The following is a 22,354-nucleotide window of genomic DNA, read 5'->3' on the forward strand; positions in this document are numbered from 1 at the left end:
TGTTTTAACTAAAATAATCCAATGTCTATGAATTGAGAAATTTTGAAATAAAATAAAATCAGGTCCCTAGAGTAGTGGGAGCTCTCAAATGAACTAATCTTTTTTTTTTTAAATAGTTTATTGTCAATTTAATTTCCACATAACACCCAGTGCTCATCCCCACAAGTGCCCTCCTCCATGCTCATCCCCCCTCCCCCCCACATCCATCAGTCCTCAGTTTTTGTCAGCATTCAAGAGTCTCTCATGGTTTGACAATGGGCATATTTTTAAAAAATTTTTAATGTTTATTTATTTTTGAGAGAGAGAGGCAGAGCATGAGTGGGGGAGGGGACAGAGAGAAAGGGAGACACAGAATCTGAAGCAGGCTCCAGGCGCCAGGCTGTCAGCACTGAGCCCGACACAGGGCTCAAACCCATGAACCTTGAGATCACAACCCGAGCCATAGTCAGATGCCCAACCAAGTGAGCCACCCAAGTGCCCCAAGAAATTTTTATACACATTTGATTCATTGTCCCTGAACACTTAGAAGGACAAGAAAGGACATTATCTTTTAACAATCATCTCCTAGAAGCAAGGACTCTGCTTTTATTTCATCTTTAGTATATTGTTTGTATTTAGTCATCAATCTAAGAAAGTTAATAGTTTCATCATTGTATAATAGAGCTCAGAGACATTAAATAGTTTACCCAATATCCTATCTAAGTGGGAGAGCTGGGATTTGAACCCATTGCATTCAGGCTCACTACAGCACACACCCATTAGCATGTAGTCTGTAGCATACAGGTGTGTTCCAGGCCAAGCTGTATGCTTCATTTCTTTTATCCTGATACATATCTTTGCATAATAATACACAGCAATCTGGGTACCTGGGTGGCCAAGTCCGTTGAGCGTCCAACTTCAGCTCAGGTCATGATCTCACAGTTTGTGGGTTCAGTTCAAGTCCACAAAATGTGCTGACAGCTCAGAGCCTGGAGCCTGTTTCAAATTCTGTGTTTACCTCTCTCTCTGCCCCTCCCATGCTCATGCTCTGACTCTCTCAAAAATAAATAAACATTTAAAAAATTATATAAAAATAATAAATAGCCATCATTATTTATATTTTCTAGCTGCTCTGAAGCATTTTAGGTAAGTATGTGGCTATATGCACATACAGACACACTCACACTGATATACCCACACACGAGCACAGATACACGCATATGCACACCCAGAGCCAAATCATTCAGATGCTTACTTTCAGAATATTAGATAGGATATATAACTGAAAAACAGAAAATGCTAGGTTACCATGAGTAGCTAATCCTTTGAAAATGAGGATAAAGTAGCTTAGATAATAAGGTTTTGGAATATTCTTCAATTAACCCAACCCCCACACCCACCAAAGTACGTTGGCAAATAGCATGACTTGCTCTTGTCTTCCTTTTCTGAGCTATACCTTGCTGCTTAACAGATTCTCCTCAATTTTTGATGCGTGCTTTCACAGTGAATGCAGAATCTAATATTACATCCAAATGAATTCAGTGAATCTGGAGAGAAGATTCACATGAGCAAAGGAAAATATCCACCTCCAGAATAACCATAATGTCTTTGCAAACTCTTTAGGAGGAAATAGGTCAGAAATATTCTATACAGATTTTTGGCACCAACTGGGAGAAATAATATGTCTCAATGCAGTCTACCAATTTAAAAAATGTTTCTCCGATGCTCAGCGTCCCTCATCATCAGGGAAATACAAATCAAAACCACACTGAGATACCACCTCACACCAGTCAGAGTGGCTAAAATGAGCAAATCAGGAGACTATAGCTGTTGGCGAGGATGTGGAGAAACGGGCACCCTCCTACACGGCTCGTGGGAATGTAAACTGGTGCAGCCCCTCTGGAAAACTGTGGAGGTTCCTCAAAAAATTAACAATAGAACTCCCCTATGACCCTGCAATAGCACTGCTGGGAATTTACCCAAGGGATACAGGAGTGCTGATGCATAGGGGCACATAGACCCCAATGTTCATACAGCACTTTCAGCAATAGCTAAATCATGGAAAGAGCCTAAATGTCCATCAACTAATGGATGGATCAAGAAGATGTGGTTTATCTATACAATGGGATACTACATGGCAATGAGAAAGAATGAAATCTGGCCATGTGTAGCAACGTGGATGGAACTCGAGGGTGTTATGCTGAGCGAAATAAGTCAGGCAGAGAAGGACAGATACCATATGTTTTCACTTATAAGTGGATCAGGAGAAACTTAACGGAGGACCAAGGGGGAGGAGAAGGGGAAAACTAGTTGGGGAGAGGGAGGGAGGCAAACCATGAGAGACTCTTGAATGCTGAGAACAAACTGAGGGCTGATGGGGGTGGGGGAGAGAGGAAGGGAGGTGATGGGCATGGAGGAGGGCACTTGTGGGGATGAGCACTAGGTGTTATATGGAAGCCAACTTGGCAATAAACTATGAAAACAATTTAAGAAAATTTTTTAAATGTTTCTCTTATTTTTATATAACTTAAACATTGATTTTTACAAATCAGGGTTAGTTCGAATTGCAAAAAATTAAAATATATAAATTTTAAAATGCCACGTCATACATGTTTGACTTTAAAGTCAAACTTTAAAGCTCAACATATTCAAACATAAACCATAAATTATGAATAGTCACTCGTTTATGCAAAATATACCATATTTAAAATATCATTAGTTTCATGCTCAGAATTTCAAGAACATACCTGTTGTATAGTCCATGTGCTTATTCTTATACTATGTCATTTTGTTTTGTTTTTTACTTATTTCTGAGAGAAAGAGAGAAGTAGCGTGAGCAGGGGAGGGTCAGAGAGAGAGGGAGACAAAGAATCCGTAGCAGGCTCCAGGCTCTGAGCTAGCTGTCAGCACAGAGCCCGATGCAGGGCTCGAACCCACGAACCGTGAGATCATGACCTGAGCTGAAGTCGGATGCTTAACCGACTGAGCCATGCAGGTGCCGAAGTATGTCATTGTTAAATGTGTAGCTGCAGCTCTTGTTTCGGACCTTTTTCAATCACAAATATTCATCAGATTTTCAAGTTTTGTCCTATCTTTCATCCATTCCATTCTCTCCTTCCTTTCCCTTTTCCTGCCCAATGCCATCTTGGTCCCTGTGTCCAGATAGTCAGTGATGTGTACCTTTGTAAAGCTGAGAAGTTTTACACATATTCCATAATAAGGGGCATAAATGAAAATGAGGTGCTAAGTTGCACCTGGAAAAACTTGGTGGAATATACAAATATGTAGAGATGTTTGTATGGGGTTTTTAAAAAAAATTTTTTAACATTTATTTTTGAGAGAGAGAGATGAAGCACAAGCAAGGGAGGGGCAGAGAGAGAGAGAGAGGCAGACAAGGAATCCAAAGGAAGCTCCAGGCTCTAAGCTGTCAGCACAGAGCCCAACGTGGAACTTAAACCCACAAACTGTGAGATTGTGACCTGAGCTGAAGTTGGACACTTAACCGACTGAGCCACCCAGGCACCCCCAAACATGTATATATGCTATGTCACCATCTTAAATCAGGCATCAGTCATTTATGAAATGAACCAAACTATTTTTCAACTGAATTATATTTTCACTGCATGTAGCCATTTAGAATAATGATCTCTAGGGGTATATAATTATGCAAGTAAATACTTATTTTATTTTTGCTAAGATTTTCTCTGTTTTAGCTTTAAGAAAAATTTGTGAGAAATGATGCTCTCTAACTTTTTTTTTCATAAACATTTCTTAGGGCTAAAACAACCTAAATCTCAGCAAAAATAAAATGAATTTTCTTACATAATTGTACACAAAAATTTGATGCCAGTCAAGTTTAGTAGTTTACATTTTGATCACTGTATATTATTTGTCTTTAATAAACAACACCTATGTTGTATTGATCTCTGTAATAATGGTCCTGTGGTCCTGAAACTCATTTACTTCCCATGTGTCCTAAGCTCCATTTGGCTCCTGGCACTGGGGTATAGCCAGGTGTTTTCCTTCTCTTTATCCTTTAACCTGGTCTCTGTGTGGGTGATAGGCTTATGAGTGATGATTAGAAATCTTATGTAACAGTGGGCACCTGATGGGTCACTTGGCTAAGCATCTGCCTCTTCATCTCAACTCGGGTCTTGATATTGGAGTCATGAGTTCAAGCCCCCTATTGGACTCCATGCTGAGAGTGAAGACTACTTAAGAAAAAGAAAGAAAGAAAGAAAAAGAAGGGGGCGCCTGGGTGGTTTAGTTGGTTAAGCATCCAACTCCTTATTTCAGCTCAGGTCATGACCTCATGGTCCATGAGTTCGAGCTCTGCAGTGGGCTGTACACTTACAGTGCGAAGCCCCTTGGGATTCTCTCTCTCCCTCTCTCTCTGCCCCTCCCCTGCTTGTGCTCTCTCTCCCTGTCTCTCTCAAAATAAATAAATAAACTTTTAAAAAAATTTTTAAAGAGAAAGAAGCATTGCTTAACATAATTTAACCATTAGTCGATATCGCCTAATCATGGACTTCATCCAGACTCTCTTATGTTTTCCTCTAGTGTTCAGTCAAGTGTGGCAAAGGCGTGCGTCATCGGACAGTGAGGTGTACGAACCCTAGGAAGAAGTGTGTCCTCTCCACCAGACCCAGGGAGGCTGAGGATTGTGAGGATTACTCAAAATGCTATGTGTGGCGAATGGGTGACTGGTCTAAGGTAAGAATCTTCTGGTACATTCTTGGTATTAGTTTTTGATCATGTCTGCATCGCCCGGGTGCTGTAACCACAGAGCATGCAGTTTAGGACAAGGAGAGGACAGAGGTATAGGTCGTGGGAGACAGAGTGTTATATTCCCAGGTTCAAATCCATGATGATGATCTCTATAAAACTGTTTTAAAGACTAAATATGGTAAAAGGTAGAAATCTCTGAACACTGTTTTCGACTTTGTGATACAAAGGATGCTCTCAAAAACAGCTATCTACTGTTATTTTGTTGTGAGTTTTTATTCATAATCGTTCATTATCAGGATATGTTTGCATAAAACTTATCTAATAAATAGAATACTATCACATAAGTCCATTGAAAATGTAACTAAGTGGGGTAGTGACAGACTCAAACAGAGGCAATTCCCATCTTAATATATAAAAGGCATTCTTTCTCCCACCACTTTTGGGGTTGTGTATAGAAGACAAGGAAAGGAACTTGTCCTTTGGTCAAATCAGGTGGCCACAACTCATGTGACAGGTGAACAGTAAGTTTAATGTTGTGATAATAGTGTTAGTTAAATTTACAAATTAAGTGGAGCCCCATATATAAGTGAACAGAAAATATCTATCAGTCTACATAAAGTATTGATCAATCCCATGTTTTAAGATAAAATTCCAAGGGCACCTCCATGTCTCAGTCAGTTAAGCATCTGACTCTTGTTTCTGGTTCAGGTCATGATCTCACGGTCATGAGATTGAGCTCTGTGTTTGGCTCTGCACTGGGCATTGAGGCTGCTTGAGATTCTGTCTGTCTGTCTGTCTGTCTGTCTCTCTCTGGCTCCCCCCTGTTTTCACTCTCGAAAAACAAGTATTTTTTTTTTTTTTTTTTTTTTTTTTATTTTGAGAGAGAGATCACAAGCAGGGGAGGGGCAGAGAGAGAGAGAATTCCAAGCAGGATCTACAGGGCTCAAACTCATAAACCGTTGAGATCATGACCTGAGCCGAAGCAAAGAGTCAGATGCTTAACTGACTGAGACACCCAGGCTTTCCCCCAAGAAAGCCTTTAAGATAAAATTCCGATCATACCTGGGGGGAAAATAGCTCTCAGCTACTAGTCTTCAGACATTTAAGTATTAATCCGATAATCCCCTGTGCCTTGCCACATCCAACTGTGATATCATATACCTATTATCATGAAATCATAAAATTCTAAGGCTTCAAAGAGACATCATAAATCTTCTCTTCTTTCCTATTATTTTATATGTATAAAAAAATGGTGGCTGCTGAGGCATGGTAGGGAGTGTGGTACTTTTCATAAAGAGTTCTAAAGGACATTCTGAAAGAAATCTTCTCATTGTATAATGCGCCAGGTTAACCAGCTTGCCTAATGTTGCCCCAAAAGAAATTCCTGACATTTAAAATCTATTTACTTGTGATTACTAATGCCTTCCCTCTTTAAAAATGTTTGCTATTAGTGTCACATCTGAGTTCTCATGAACCACACTCTTCTTTCTAAGACCTACAACGTTTACAGTTTACATTGGGACTCTTTAAAGGATGCAATTGCAAACAATTTAAATTCATCCTCACTACAGACTTGGGAGATATTCAGCCCAATCCAGGCAGCTTTGAACTAGTGAACCATGTAAGGAAACTTAACACGATAGAGTAAACAACTTTTAGGGGGAGGACAATTCCAAATTAACCACAGATGATTTATTTTCAGGGTTTATGTTTTCCTAATTCTAAGAGAAGGAAATGCAGCAGGAGGATAGGAAAGACCATGGGTTGGAAGTCAAGAGAGGAGGCACATAGTCTCAACTCCCTCATTATACAGACGGACCAGATACCTCTGTGTCTTTGTTTTCCTATGAGTGAAACAAGGAAAATAGAGGATACCATTGCTTTCAAGCTTTTTATACATTAATTCTTTCTTCAGCACTGATGGTATAAAATAGGATGAGGAGATGGAAGTCCTAGTTGGAGGGGTGTGGGGGAGGTCACCTGTTGTTCCCTTTCAATTGTGGGAACTCCATATTTGTTTATTTTGGCTAATGAAATTTGAGGTGTTTCCCTTAAATGAAACAAGTCTTCTCTAAGAAAAAGTTTCAAACCCACAATAATAGATGAGGTGTATTTTGCCAGCTTTATTCATTAATAGGACTATTTTAAATGATAAATGTCAATCTCCAGTTCAAAACAAAAATCGTAATTACAAAAAACAGAAGATCCAGGTTTTGTTGTGACTTATGACACAACTATAAATTCCTACATTGCTGTGTACAGAAATACGGCTAGCACATCCTATTTGCATGACAAATACTATTGCTATTGATTTAATAAATGTGCCTATTATGTGGCCTTTGGTTACATCTTAAGCAAAACCAAAATTAATTAACTGGGGAGATCTTAAAAAACAGGACGTCTGTTGTTTTTTTTTGTGTGTGCCAAGCCTGAAAAACTATTTTTTCCAGTTTTACCATAATTACATGTGTATAAATTTTTAGATGTACTTAGAGTGAATTACTTTAAGTTGGTTTTGTTGAGTTCTTAGAGTGCTACCCAGCCAGACATAGCCTTTGTGAGTAAGAAAAGAAGTGGATAGCTTTAATAACTATTTATCTTTATCTTTGCTCTATGACTTTTTACCTTTGTCTGTTCGCCTGTGTGTTTTTGTTTGCTTATTTAGAAGATTTGGTATGTTGCATTTTTTTTCTTTACTTGAATATTGTCTGCTCTTACCTGAACCCAGTTTCCTTGTTCTTTTTCATGACTCAGATCTCAGCATAACAGATTTAAACAGTGTGCACAAATTAAAGCCAGTGGCTCCATGTGAACTTTATTGATTTCACCCCATCTTTTTCACCCCTAAGATATCATTTTCATGTTAGAATAAAGACCATCCCAAAATAATTACAGAGAACAGGAATAATTCTGCGATTATGTAGTTTCAGTGATTAAAGTATTCATGGACAGGGGAGGCCGTAGATTTCTTATTCTTATCAGCTGTGTCCCAGGAACAGGATAGCACCAAGATGTGTGCAATTGTGCACGGATTTCTGAGATCCTTGGAGGTCAGTTAATCTGTTGGTTTCACTTAAATTCTAATATTTTTAAACTATTGATAAACCTAAGTACACTTAAAATTTAGCCTTGGATTGGTTTTAATCAAGGATATTCATTGAGCTATCCATAAAATCTTGCTATACAACCCTTTCTTCCCTCAGTAGGGGTGAAGCTCTAGAGAATCAGTTAAATGAATAATATGTCCTCAGCTTCTCCCACTGTCTAAAAGTCCTTGACCGTTATTGGGCTAAGGATATATCGGCTGAATGGAGGCTTCCTAAGAAAATGGCTTATTCCTCAAACTGTTTTCACTGCATTTGTATCAGCCTATGTAATGTCTATCAGTAATGTTTTGGTGATTTTGTGTAAATAGTGGAAAATCTACTCTCAGCTTGAGAAAGAAAAATATAAATACAGGAATATTCAAAAGAGAAAAATCTGTCACGAAAGTATTACCTCTGATTCCTAAGTAGATGTAATACAGCCTTTGTTGAACAATGTTTGCATTTATTCCATTGAGGCTAGAAAATTGGCAAAAATAGGGCACAAACAATGTGGTTGCTTTGTTCTGGCTTGCATTAACCAGGGACACAATTATATGCCACATTCTGACTATCTCTCTGATATAGATATGGCCTTAGGGTCTTTCTTGGGATAACAGAGCACCGGCCCATATGTTTCTGGGCAGTTGAAATCTGCATTCACTCATTTAAGCTGACCTTAGAACACTGACTTAAAAAATAACATAGTCCCTTATGTTTAATGTAATGCCTTATTTTCTGCCAGAATTTGACCTTTCTGCCTTCATTTGAATGTCTACAGCTTCTTGTTTTCATTATTGGAGGCCTATAGAGAAGCAAATAAAAGGGTATTGTTTTACCTACCTGTTATACAAAACGTGTTCCTTCCTGAAGCTTTCATAGCATTAACTTTTTGTGCAGCATTAACAAGAGAACTCATTCAAGTGAGTTTTAATGAGAAACAAAACACCTTGGAATTGTACATAATTATTCTTGTTTTATTCTTAGATTCAATTCATAGTCTACAATTTGAGCTTAATTTAGTACTTCAAGATTCTGGGAAATGAATAGTTTTGGCCACATATCAAATCTTGACATGATTAATAGATTTTTGGGCAAGAGGTTATGAGTCTTTTTGTGATGATATAATTCAAAATAATGCTGGAAGCACAATAAATCATTTTGGATGATTTAATTTTACAAATAGTATGGTATCCTTGTTTAGAAGTGGTAAATATAAAGCTTGCAGTATAATGAGTCATTTTTAACTTATCCTGTAAAAGGAAACCACAATTATATCCAGTATATTCAGCTGAAGAGGAACCTAAAAACTATGAAATTATGAATAATCACAGAGGACATTTCTTTCCACTGTAGGAAAGCTCAGTGAATCATTGAAGGAAACTTAGAGAAATCCTCATCTGTGCAATCAAGAATATTCGAAACTAAATGACTAGATAACACCGTGTTTTTAATCATGCATCTATCTCTGTAACCCAGTAATTTTGTTTTAAGTCAAGAAAGCCAGAAAGAACCAGACTCAGAATTGCCAAGGGGAGGATTTCTTGTTGTCCAGTAGCCGGGCTGGGCTTTAGGACTGTGGGTCTCTCCATACTACTGAGCTAGTGCCGGCACACACCTCACACCACACATGATTCAGATCCACCTGCAGGAGACCCTAGACTCCAAATGTGTATCTTGCCAGTTTTAATACAACTAAGCTAAGCGGGCTGTTAACAGGGTAGTAGAGGGAAGCTTCAGCACTTGTGAGAGGATTTCCCATTCAAATTTAAAGAAGTAAGTAGTCACAAGTAACCAAATTAAATACCCTAATAGAATGTGAAAATAGAAAATGTTAAGTATCAGCTGAAACCAGAGATTCAGAGGAATGAATGAAATGACAACTGCTATAATAGAGAAAATATTTTGTCAAGTAGATACATTAGTTAAGACTGGTCTTTACTGGGGCACCTGGGTGGCTCAGTCGGTTAAGCGTCCCACTTCAGCTCAGGTCATGATCTCACGGTTCGTGGGTTTGAGCCCTGCGTCGGGCTCTGTGCTGACAGCTGGCTCAGAGCCTGTAGCCTCTTTTCAGGTTCTGTGTTTCCCTCTCTCTCTGACCCTCCCTTGCTTGTGCTGTCTCTCTCTGTCTCTCAAAAATAAATAAAACATTAAAAAAAAGACTTGTCTTTACTGAAGACCAAACGTCATCCATTTTAGAAGACTACATTCATACTAATTTATGAACTTTTGAGGCTGAATTCCTCAAATTATATTCTGTGGCAAACTCATTCCTTGGGATACAGTCTCCAGGTCTGAGAAATAATGTAGTTAAACAAAGATAAGAAAACACTGCAAATTGCTGTAGGACTTTCAGATCCTTTAACATCTTCCTATACTTGTTAAATCTCAAAGAACTGTAGTATTTCCCTTTTCTTTATTTTTAACCAAAGATAACTTTTGTAGAGTATATGGCTAGTTTGCTATTTAGTGTAATACACTTTGGGAAAACTTACACTGGATTATTCAAATTTGAAAGATTAGTTTTGGAAGTACTTTTTTGTAACTGGAGAAAATTTGTGGATTGAAACCATACTGAAATTATCTATAATGTAAAAACTATTCTTGGTGGATCAACATTTATATATAGAATGATTTTCTAATAATGTCTATAAGTCATTGGAAAAGATAACTGCCTATCATTTTTTTTATAATTAGAGTCTACAAAGACAGGAAAATTTGAGCAGTTACCCCGTAAACAAATATGAATCTATCACACCATAATCTATCATTGTTGGATCAGTCAGTGAATTAAAGAAATCAGAGGTTGTGGGTTTGGTTTTAAAGCATGTGGACATTGAAGAAACCTATCGCAAGATGTCCTACGGGAGAGATATTTTGCATTATAGGAACATTTACTTTGAAAATACACTTGTCTGTGAGTAAATTGTTCATACTAAAGAAGTTAGTCATTGATAAATGGAGTACTTTTCATCAAGAAAGACCTTCTAGTATATTGTTTAGATGCATCTACTGAACATTTACAGAATTTGCTATTTACCATTCTTTCTGGAGAAGGTAGTGATCTTCTAAGCCATGCACAAAATCCCCAAACTACTGGCTATTAAATTTTTTAGCCTCTGGCACATTTTTTTCAGCTTTTAACATTTATTTATTTTTGAGAGACAGAGACAGAGCCTAAGTGGGGGAGGAACAGAGAAGGAGACACAGAATCCGAAGCAGGCTCCAGGCCAACATGGGGCTCGAACCCATGAACTGGGAGATCATGACCTGAGCCGAAGCCAGACACTTAACTGACTGAGCCACCAAGGCACCCCTGACTCTATACTGCAAGAGAATGGGACGTTTTTTGCATTGCTTTCATTTTTAGTTTTTGGATCGCCTGACAATCTTACCTGTTGCCCCAGATGTATATTAAAAAATTATAAATGTTGGAATTACTTAAAGTAGTCAAAGCATTTGGCTGGTATGATTGAACATAGCAGATATATATTAGCTTAAAAGTGATGCACACATATACCATCTGTGCATGTCTTCTACATAGAGAAAATTTAAAATTTAGAGAGGCTGAGGTAGTATCTCTGTGTCTCTCTATGTATATGTGTATAAGTATATATGATGTATGTATTATATATGTATATACATGTAGAATTATAAGTGCTGATATAAAGACATGTTTAACATCCTTTGAATTGGAATATGCAAGAGAGAAATTTTTTTTAATCCACAAGGCTTAATTTGATAAAAGGTCTCCTTTTATTTTTAATGTTTATTCATTTATTTTGAGAGAGAGAAAAGGAGGGAGGGAGAGCACACACATGCAGGGGATGGGCAGAGAGAGGGAGAAAGAGAATCCCAAGCAGGCTCTTGGCTTTCGGTGCAGAGCCTGACGTGGGGCTCGATCTTACAACCATGAGGTCATGACCAGAGCCAAGATCAAGAATCAGACGCTTAAAAAAAAAAAAAAAAAAAAAAAAAAAAAAAAAAAAAAAAAAAAAAAAAAAAAAAAAAAAAAAAAAAAAAAAGAATCAGACGCTTAACCAACTGAGCCACTCAGGTACCCCTATACTGTCTTCTTAATAGATCATTGAAAAATCCCTAGGCTTGTAAAATAATACTATCAATGCTCTTGTGCTGCATACCAGGATAGCTATAATTTCACCTTCTAAATCATACCTGAAATAAATTACTTTTAGTAAATAAATATGACTGAGTTAAAAAATTAGTTTTGATGTTTTTTATAGGGGATGGAGCATGAAACATGGCCAAAATTCATTTGGGTACATTGATTGTTGGGGGGTGGGGGGTGGATTTTTACGTGTAAAAATATAAAGAAATTTGATAAGAATATTATAAAATTAAAATCAGATAAGATTTTATAATACTGATAAGAATATTATAAAATTAAAATTCTATAAAAATAGAAATTGAGTGGAGTTTTTTTGCTTAGATGTGGTGAAGTATATGTTCATCAAATGCCGGAGGATATCCAGAGATAGAAATAACCATATCACCAGGACTAGCAGAGAATGGCATCTTTAAAATGCAAGAAAAATATGCAAATGATCAGCCAGTTAGAAAGACATCATATGGCAGGGTGGCTGAGTGGCTCAGACAGATGAGTGTCCAAATCTTGATTTCAGCTCAGGTCATGATCTCATGGTTCCTGAGTTCGAGCTCTTTGTCAGGCTCTGTGCTGACAGCGCAGAGCCTGCTTAGGATTCTCTCCCTCTCTCTCGGCCCCTCTCCTAGTTGCACTCCTTCTCACTCAAAATAAATAAACAAACAAACAAACAAACATTTTTTAAAAAGGCATCGATTCTGTATGCCGAAGAGCAGTTCCCCCTAGCCTCCTTCCTACATCTTTAAAATGTGCCAAAGCAACTAGAGGTCTTTCTGAATTTTGTTGTGCTCTAAAACTGCAAGTAAAAGTAAAAAACCAGTGTCAGTGGTCCCAATGGCACATAGTCCAAAGAAAAGTATTGTGAATGACTTAAAATGAAGACTCTATTTTAGGAGACAAAGCACAAATAGATTGGATTAGGAAGATATACGTCTACAGCTTTTTGTACTGTATACACACTAGGCACAAGTCCATATAGTATAATAAAACTAGGAAACATATTTAGATATAAACACTCACACACACGACTTTTAGGGCTCAGAAAAGTAACAAGAGGAGTATGTTGAGGGATACCATGGGGCAACCAAAAAGCTCCATCTCTAAAAGAAGTGGATTCTACTCGCTTCTGCTTCCACATATCTGTGTCATCATACTACTGAGACTGGATGTTAGCACACTTTTTAAAACTCATTTGATAGCTGTAAAAAATAATATCTCACTTTGAAATGTACACATGCCTAATTTTCCTTACAGAAATTCTCACATATTTTGCTAACTGTATTTATAAAGATGCTCCATGCGGCCTTCTCTTGGCACAAGAAAAATTTGGAACAACCCATATATCCATTAACTAGTTACATAAATCATAATCCCACATTCCAACAATGAGATATTATTTTTTAAACATGTTTATAAAAAATTGAAAGATAAAAAATATGTTTATAGATAAATACATAATGATTGGAAAATTTCTCTAAGACCTACTATTAAGTGAGTAGTTATGCAGAAGAGTTATATAGTATGAACGAATGTTGTTTACATATACTATTCTTGTACATATTAAAATTTTTCTGCACAGATATACAAAGAATAGTTTATTTGAATTATATTGGAGAAAGGGCCTTCTTAGTTTATAATTCTACCATATCCATATGTTACTTTCAATGTTGTAAATGGGTTAATATTTTCTGTCTGAAACTAAAAGAAAACCTACTTTGCTAGTACTTAAATTTTTTTAGGCTACCATATAAAAAATGACTGATGTCATGGGTATAGAAAGATACTCAGAGATTGTTACAAAATTTCCAGGGAGGGGAAAGGATTGGGAACTATAAGAGGTAAGATAGCTCAGTGTCTGGAGTCAGACAGCCTTGGGTTTGAATTCTGGATCTTCTGTTCAGCCAAGTTAGTGAATCTAAATAAAATAATTCATGGAAAGTTCTTAGCATAGTGTCAGCTACATAGTAACCAAATTAATACTGGTTGTTCATAAAGTAGTCTAAGTAGAGATGGAGAGGAATGGTTGGCTTTGAGAGATTGTTCTGAGGTTAAAACAAATAGAACTGGGGTTGATTATTTGTGAGGGAGAGGAGGAAGAGGCAGGAGTCAAGGTATTAAGAAGGACTCACTACTTCCCTTGGGGTCTGGACAATTTGTATGGATGATGTTTCTGTGATAGGAGATAAGAAACCCTAAGAGTCAAGTTGGAGGGGAAAGATTCTCACTTTTATTGTGGATGAGCTTTTATTTGCCTCTAAGAGAGTTAAATACTGGCATTTAGTAGTTAGATCAGAGGAGAGAAATAGGATAGAAATATAAATTTTGGAACCATCATCATTTAGATGGTGTTTAAAATTTTAAAGTCTAAGTGTGCCTGGAAAGGGAGCAGAGCTAGAGGGAGTTGAGGGAGGGGTAGGCTGTATCTTTATTCTCAACCCAAACTTCAATTGCCCTGGGACCTTGCCATTGGCATTCCAGTAGTTCCTCAAATTTTGTATATTTAAAACAAAATTCCTCATTTTATTTCCTCAAATGATATTCTACTCCCAATTTCCTTTTTCTTGAAAAATGTCAATATCATCTTCCCAACTACCCAGGCTAGAACCTACCCTTGGCACTTCTTCTTTACACATGTAGGGCTTTGCCTCAACTGTTTTTCCTCCAAATATAATAATACAGTCCTTGGTTTGTTTGTTTTTTTACCGGAACTAGAGTAATAATTTATAAGACGCTTTCTTACCCCCACCAGTCCTATTTCAGATCCATCCACTCACAGGGATGACTTTTTCACTCTGTCCTATAGCCTGAGTTCTTCCAGAGAATTCCCTCTGGCTACCCTGTCAATTAGCAGATACTCATGCAGGCATTTGAATCTTTCATGTTCTGGCCCTAACCTGCGAAATGAGAATTGTCTCCTTCTCATGATCAGTATCTCCATTAAGATCACCCTTGAGCAGTTTATACTTCTCCTCCATTCTCTAGGTCTTGATACAGTCTTCTTTGCTGCGTAGAAATGTGTTTCCTTGAACTACCTGAGTCCTTCAAGGACCTCTGGAAGTGCCTTATTTTTCAAAGGCTTCCCCAATAAATGGCAGAATTTGTGTGCCCTTACTATGTTACTTTTTCTCTATTAATTATATACTGCCATATATGGTTGCTGTTCCATTCAGAATATCTTAACCCCTTTTACCTTTCTCATAAATGTCTCTGAATGACCAGAACACAGCACTACATTTAGTGATGTTTATTGCATGAATGATCACCAAACTGTTTCATCATGGAAGCAAAAGCTGTAGCATACATCTACACATTGCGTTTCTCCTGATCCATTTAATTTTCTGACTCTAATTCTGTAAGAACTACAGTGTTGCATCCATTTTACTACTAAAGAACTGGTAACTAGCTTATTTTTTTTTCAGGATAATTAATCAGTATAATATTATGTAAATATAGGACTCCCTTGACCTTTTCCTGTGTGGTAAATCAAACTATTTAAAAATGTGATTTTTTTAAAAAAGTAAATCCACCCTTCTTTGAATAACATGGTACTTAAGCCAAAAAAGTGCTTCACATTGAGCTTTAAGGAAGCTGGCGGACTTCTTTTGCATTCTCTTGAATCCAGTTGGCTTAGATACCTGCCTTCAGGTTAGATGGTTGTTACCTAACTTAGAAGGAAAGCTATAGACAGAAGTAAAGCACACTTCAGACATTTCACTGTAACCTGGCAGATACTTGGTTTTTTTCAGGTTGGAATAACCTAAAGGTAATTACATAGTGTTCTCTGTGCTATTTTAAACCAAGACGTTATTAAAACAAACAAAACAAAACACACATTCTTCTCTAACATGGTCCCCGAAGGATCTGATCCATTTTGGACATAGAATTGTCGGACTAGACCTGGAAAGTATTGTTTTTGCAAAGGAAATTCAATCACTGCCATTCCAAACAGTTCTCTCTGGTGGGAAGATGTTCCCCTGGAATGAACGAGATTAAAGAGAAATGCCTTGATAGTCTTTTTTCACCTCTCCAACACCCTGTGATTCATAGGCTGATCGCTGGCAGACTTGCAGATGTGTTCAAGACTCTTTGTTTATTAATTGCTTCTTAATGCAAAACATCTTGTTTTTCTTCCATCATTGCAGTGATCAGTATGTACTTTGATATAAAAAAAAAATGATTCATTCGAGGGGTTAATTTGACGGTCCTTTCAAAACATACTCACTCTCTGCTAATCATTCATAAGCATTCTGCTTGATTTTGCCACACACATTTCCTTGATTTACTATAACTATATGCAGACATTTTCATTAAAGAGAAAAGAATAGTTTGAACTGTAGAACCAAATGATGAGTTAATTAAACACATATGCAGAAAAATCCTCAAACGTCTGACCTCTAGGAATAGATTCAATTCCAAATACCCATGTGTTAAATAAGGCAGATGAACTACTTTAAAAAGACACAGAAACACTGACCAAAATAAATAGCAAATCTTAAAAAACAAACCGAACTTTTGTTCCTTCGTATGCTTGTTTCACACTCACTTTATTAAAAAGTTGAAAGATGGAACCGCCAAACATATACATAAATGAATAGGAATGCTGTGCTAATAATTTCCAGTAGAAGTCATCATTTACTTTCCTTATGAGGTCCACTCTCTGCCGTGAATGCTACTTCACTCTTGTTAAACCACTCTGGAATAATCCACTTATTCCCAAAGACAAATTATCCAAGTCAATGTTGTTAACCTTGTTATAGATTGGCACTTATCATTATAGATTATATCAGGTTCTGTAAGATTGTCTATTATATTGGTTTCAGAAATTTTTTTGAACTGTGTTTGCCAGTGACAATTTTCTCTTAATTTAGGAATTCCTATTTCTTACTCTTCCAGGCCAGCTGGAAATGAGTAAAGCATTACAGAGCCTTCCTTAGCTGTTGGCCTAGAGAATACACATTCTCTCCAAAATATATATCTTTGGCACACTCTAGAAGGAAGGAATCTCGGGTAATCTCTCTGCTGGCCAAGTATGAGAATTATTATTTTTAACCCCTGAATACACTGCAGTATGTTTTTGTTTTTTTTGTTTGTTTGTTTGTTTGTTTTAAGGAATTAAAAAAGTAAACCAGCATTAGGTTAGTTATATTTGTTAGCAAACAAAACTGCAAAATAAATATCTTGTAGTGGTTTTTTTACTATTGGATTTTCCCCTTCTTTGGTGTGATGTTTAAGAGCATATTTTACAGCACTTACAGCTTGAAGAGTTTTACAGTTTAACATGCACAGATTACTGGTTCTATAAACTCACTGGCAAACTAGTTGATTATTTAACTGAAGTCTACAAATGTATTTATACCACAGTGTCCCCATTTGTTGCCAAAGCTAAGTTATCGAAATATCCAGGGTAACAAATAACTAGCACCAAAAAGAGCGTCTCTGTGACTCTTCTGAAGTTCTGTAAGGAGAGGTAAGAAACTATCACTTTAAAGTTTGGCACTTTACTACAGAATCCCTATACCCAAGACTAGTTGTGGAAGTTGTTTTTAGCTCCGTATTCAGAATCATGTATGCAGAATAGATCTACTTGTTCTCAGAACCTCTGGAGCACAGAAGCACTATAGAATCAGAGATCAATGCCCAGAATGAGAGTCTCCTCTTTACAGAGGAGAGTGGTTAAGAGCTATTGATGGACATTCCATTTATAAAGGGTTCTTAAGTGAAAATAAATTTTCTAGAGCTACATAGATTACTTCTTGGACAAGAAGAAAACAATGTTCTTTGATGGATTTAACAGAGACATGACTCTTGGTAGATTTTACCATGAGCCATTATGGAAATTCTTACATGATTCATGAATTTTCAATTGACAGAAAGATAATTTCATACTTTGCAAAGGTAGATTGAGTTAGTACGATGATCAAGAACCTGTGAACCTTGAGGACCTCTTGAAATCATTCTCATTTTGACACTTTACAAATTTTTATATCGCTATTTATTGGTGCCTTCATAGCCCTTTTTCTTTGAATTGAATGTGTTTCACCCATGTCAGTGTATTACAGAGCACGTTTGCTATCATTCACTACTTTTTAGTAAATTTATGTCATTCCACATAATGGCATTCCTAGGAACTCTGGGGAACAATACATGTAAGTGATTTTTAAAAGATGCAGATTCTTGATAAACATATTAAAAACATCATGAAAGGATATTTCTATATAAAGAGAACTTAGGAACAGAGTCCACTCATACCTTCTATGTAGTAGATGGTGCATGAAACACTTATTTATACCATCGTGCTTAAGAGCTAGTTATCTTCAAACCATCAGGTTAGACTTGAAAACAAACGATTCCATCAGGCATTGATAAAATGTCTCAAGGTAAACAGCCTTTCCTTGAACACCTTCTCTAAGGTGTCTACATATTTTTCAAAATATTAAACCAAGACCTGAGCAACACTGTCCAAATGCCATAAATAATATTATGTCAGGAGTGAAATTCTCATGGTCACTTTCTTCCTTCAATTCACCTTTTGGGCAGTGCCTCACCATTCATCCATCTTCTTGTGATGGAAGGAAGGATTCCACCCCTTGCTTTCCCATGGGGTGAACTTCTCAGCCATCCAGAGTTCATTTCATCCCTTTCTACAATGCCACATGGTTAAGCGTTTGTTAAGGATTTTTTAGAGTGTGTGTTTTTCCTACATTTTTTTTCTATTTCCCTTCGTTTGTTCGCATTTAGGCCAGTCTGTAAGTTTGCGAAATCATTGTGGTATCTTAACTTGCTTTTACCAGTTCTGGCAAATCCTGTCCGCGGCAGGGCTATCATCTCACTTATCATCTAACTTAGTAAATACAACTTTCCAAAACTGATATCTGTATCTATCACCAGATCATTCTTGGCCATTTTTAGAAAAATATATAACTAAGTAAACATCTACTATACACTTCCCCCAACCTGGGTGTCACTTACTTCTCCAGATATTTCTCTTTCAGTTAGTTTAAATGAAGTTTCCTTAGGTAGAATAAAGTCTCTTAGCTCTTATTGCCTGGCATAAGAATGGCAGAAAGAAAATAAAATTGTAGGTAATAAAAATGGTTATAGAGTTCTTTAAATGTGTATGTTGTTTTAAAAGAGGATGAAGCCTTCTTTTTGATTTCCCAGCATTTGTTATCTGTGGTCCTCATTTACTAAATGATTGCTGTACTTATTTTAATAGCCCAAACTATGAATTATCGAGAAAGTTTCCCCAATCAAGTTTACTGTCTGCCATACAATATAGACACCATTTAATACAGTCTTAAAAGTTGTCACTAATGTTCCAGGGCCAGAAAGGAATTATTCTATTGTAAGAGAGATCTATGGTGATAATTATCGAAAGATATGACTCATGTGTTCCCAAGTGCAGGGAAGGTCATTATTTTCTCAGGTAGATTGAAATGATGAATATCAGTAAGTCAGTTAAACAAATTTCCCTTCCAGAGACTTTGGGGCTCATTATTTGGTGGGCAAGAAGGATCACCAACACCATTTCTCCTTGTGCCTTGTTATCTCTGCAAAATTAACTCCAGAATCACGTGAGCGATTTTCTCAATTGTCTTAAGTTTGTTCTAAAGATTACTGTTTCCTTTTCACTCTAGTAAATCTGAAACATCAAGATTGTGTTTCCTGTTCAGAATTAAAGGCTTCTAGTTCATGGAATTGATTCACGAGGTGCTTTGTTTCAAAGGTCCGTCGGGGCAAGATTAACTGTTTGAACACTTGTCAGACAATCCAAGCCTCTCAATTTAAAATACTCTAGTCAGGGCATTTTCCTTGTAAAAGAAATATCAGTGACAAGTTATCAGGAGCACATTGTGTTTCTTTACCAGTTGCTGGCAAATTAATGTTGACAGCGTAGCATTTTGGCTTTTAGTGGAAGTCTATAGTGCTGTCTTGTTTCAAATACATTTTAAATTTACTTGGTATTTGTATGATGAAAAAGATTCAAAACATAGTAGCTAAAAAGACTGAAGGAGGGAAAGAAGGGTAAAAGGGAGAAAGAAAAAGACAGAAAGAGAAAGCCATTGAAATTAATTAATTCAAGATCTGTAGAAACACAGTGGAAAGAACATCATATTTGGAATCAGAGACTTACATTTGGTATTCTTGTGTTGCAAGTCCTTGGCACCCTCTCTGTGAGTCCTTATCTGTTCCTCCCATTTGGATTACAAAGTCCCGCACCCCAAACTTTCCCAGACTTCCTTCCCAGCTTTAGTTTTTCCACAGCACCTGTCACTATCTAATATGCAATGTAATTTAAAACCTGATTTTCCTGCTCCCTCCTATTAAAATGTAAACTCCCTGAGGCCATGCCTTTTTGCGCTTTTGTGTTCTATGACATCCCAGTATCCAAAACAGTGTTTGGCACATTGCGGACTTCCCATGAATATTAATTGAATGAATGAATGAATGAATGAAATAATCTCTATGAGCCTCACTCTTTTCACTTGTAAAGTTACGAGGCTTATGACAAAGTTTAACCGAGACATTCTGTGTAAAAAGCATATTAGATAATGCATGAAATATAATAGCTACTTCCTGTGTCCATTCATTTGTATTTATCATCTAACACATAGTTCATTAAGATGTCTGTAGAGAGGGTGTATGCCCCAGGTTACGCGGGCTGTCCCAGGGTATGCCTGTAGTATAGCAATAATTATCATCAACGACTTCTTTCACAAGTGCCCTGATCTGGGTGACAAAATATATGATCACCCTATCTCAAGGCAAATCATGCATGTTAGTTGTCCTTAAGGAAAAACAAATTATCTCTTGTAACCTGCGTTATAGCAAAAGGAAAATTAAGTTAACAGATACGAAGAGAGGATTAGAGGTTCGTTTGGCAGGATAGAGGAAGAGAAAAGATTTCTACTAATAGAAAGAGGAGCACTGGCAAGGTTCCATGATCCAGTAATGCTTAAGCTTCCAGTCTCTGAATTCAGCATATGTGGGTTCAGCCTCCACTTCCACTCCAGGTCTTAACTGTGAAGACTTGAGCAGTTTGTTTCACTTATTTGAGCTTCTATTTTCTCATCAGAGTAAAAGGGATAAAAATAGGACTTCATGTGAAATGCTAAAATAATTGTGACCTAACATAATACCTGACATATAATAAATACTAAATAAGTGCTTACACTTAGTGTAAGTTAGCAATAGTGCTAACTGTTGTTAGTGTTGTATGAAGTAAAAGCTTCCGCAAGTAGTAGTATCAATTTCCTTTGATCCTAAAGCAGCAAACTGTAGTTCTATAGGGCAGCTGATTATTTAAAATACTAAACAATTGAAAAAAATGAAATAAGTAAATACATACATATATACATAAAATATTAAACACCTGGCTAAAAGTGGATGAAATTGCCCAATTTCCAGAGTTTTGTAATCTGTTTCTAACTCCATCTATTTGATATGTTTTAGTGTTTTGTTAATAAAGTTTATTGATGAAAATACCAGCTCCATCCTATTAACAACTTTTGCTGTTTTTATTTTCTGCATGAGATTGTGAACAAAATGGGTGGCCAATAAATATTTGAAAACTTAATAAATGCTTAACTATTCTGAGACATTTAAGCAAACTATAATCTTGGCAGAACTTCTGTCATACCATTGTTGGCTGGCATACTGAATAATCAGATGATGAATTTATAGAGCCTGTCCTGTGATGAAGCCTCACCACTTAAAAATTGCCAGACTACAGTAATTTTTAATAATAAGTTATTTGGGACACCTGAGTGGCTCAGTCGGTTAATCTTCCAACTCTTTTTTTTTTTAAGCCTATTTATTTACTTATTTTTGAGAAACCGAGAGTGTGCACAAGTGCAGGAGGGGCAGAGAGTGGGGGACAGATGATCTGAAGCAGGTTCTGCATGCACAGCAGAGAGCCCAATGTGGGGCTCAAACCCAGGAACCTTGAGATCATGACCTGAGCTGAAGGCAAACTGTTAACCAACCGAGCCACCCAGGCGCACCTAAGCTTCCAGCTCTTGATTTCTGCTCTGGTCATGATCTCCAGGTTCTTGGGGTTGAGCCCAGTAATGGGCTCTACACTGATAGTGCAGAGCCTGCTTAGGATTCTCTCTCTCTCCTCTCTTGCTCTCTCTCTGCCCCTCCCCTGCTTGCACACATGCAGTCTCTCTCAATCTCTCTCTCTGTCTCTCTCTCTGTCTCTCAAAATAAATAAATAAACATTCACAATAAGTTATTTGGAATTTTTGCTTTCAGAGTAATTTAGACCCTAACATGTAGTTGTGATCTACTGCAATGCCTTCCTTAACAGAAAGGAAAAATACGTCCCAGGTAAATTAGTTGCAAGAGATGATATTACAGCTCATTTTCATCATGTCAAGGCCAGAATATTTTGGCTTTTTACTTTTAATGTCTGTCTGTCTTTAATCATAGTGACATG

The 22,354-nt window shown here is 37.0% G+C and overlaps 1 protein-coding gene across 4 annotated transcripts in view; it reads left to right on the plus strand.

Annotated features, from left to right (window-relative positions):
• Window positions 1-22,354, plus strand: part of ADAMTS19 (ADAM metallopeptidase with thrombospondin type 1 motif 19) — a 239,082-nt gene that overhangs the window by 207,850 nt on the left and 8,878 nt on the right. For all 4 annotated transcript variants that reach the window (XM_039236685.1, XM_039236682.1, XM_039236684.1 and 1 more), the window contains one exon: window positions 4,540-4,692. In XM_039236685.1, the coding sequence (XP_039092616.1) occupies window positions 4,540-4,692 (153 nt within the window). The remainder of the gene's footprint in view (window positions 1-4,539; window positions 4,693-22,354) is intronic.

This window comes from Hyaena hyaena, unplaced genomic scaffold, assembly GCF_003009895.1.
Source record: "Hyaena hyaena isolate Hyena2069 unplaced genomic scaffold, ASM300989v1 scaffold_115, whole genome shotgun sequence".
NCBI lineage: Eukaryota > Metazoa > Chordata > Mammalia > Carnivora > Hyaenidae > Hyaena > Hyaena hyaena.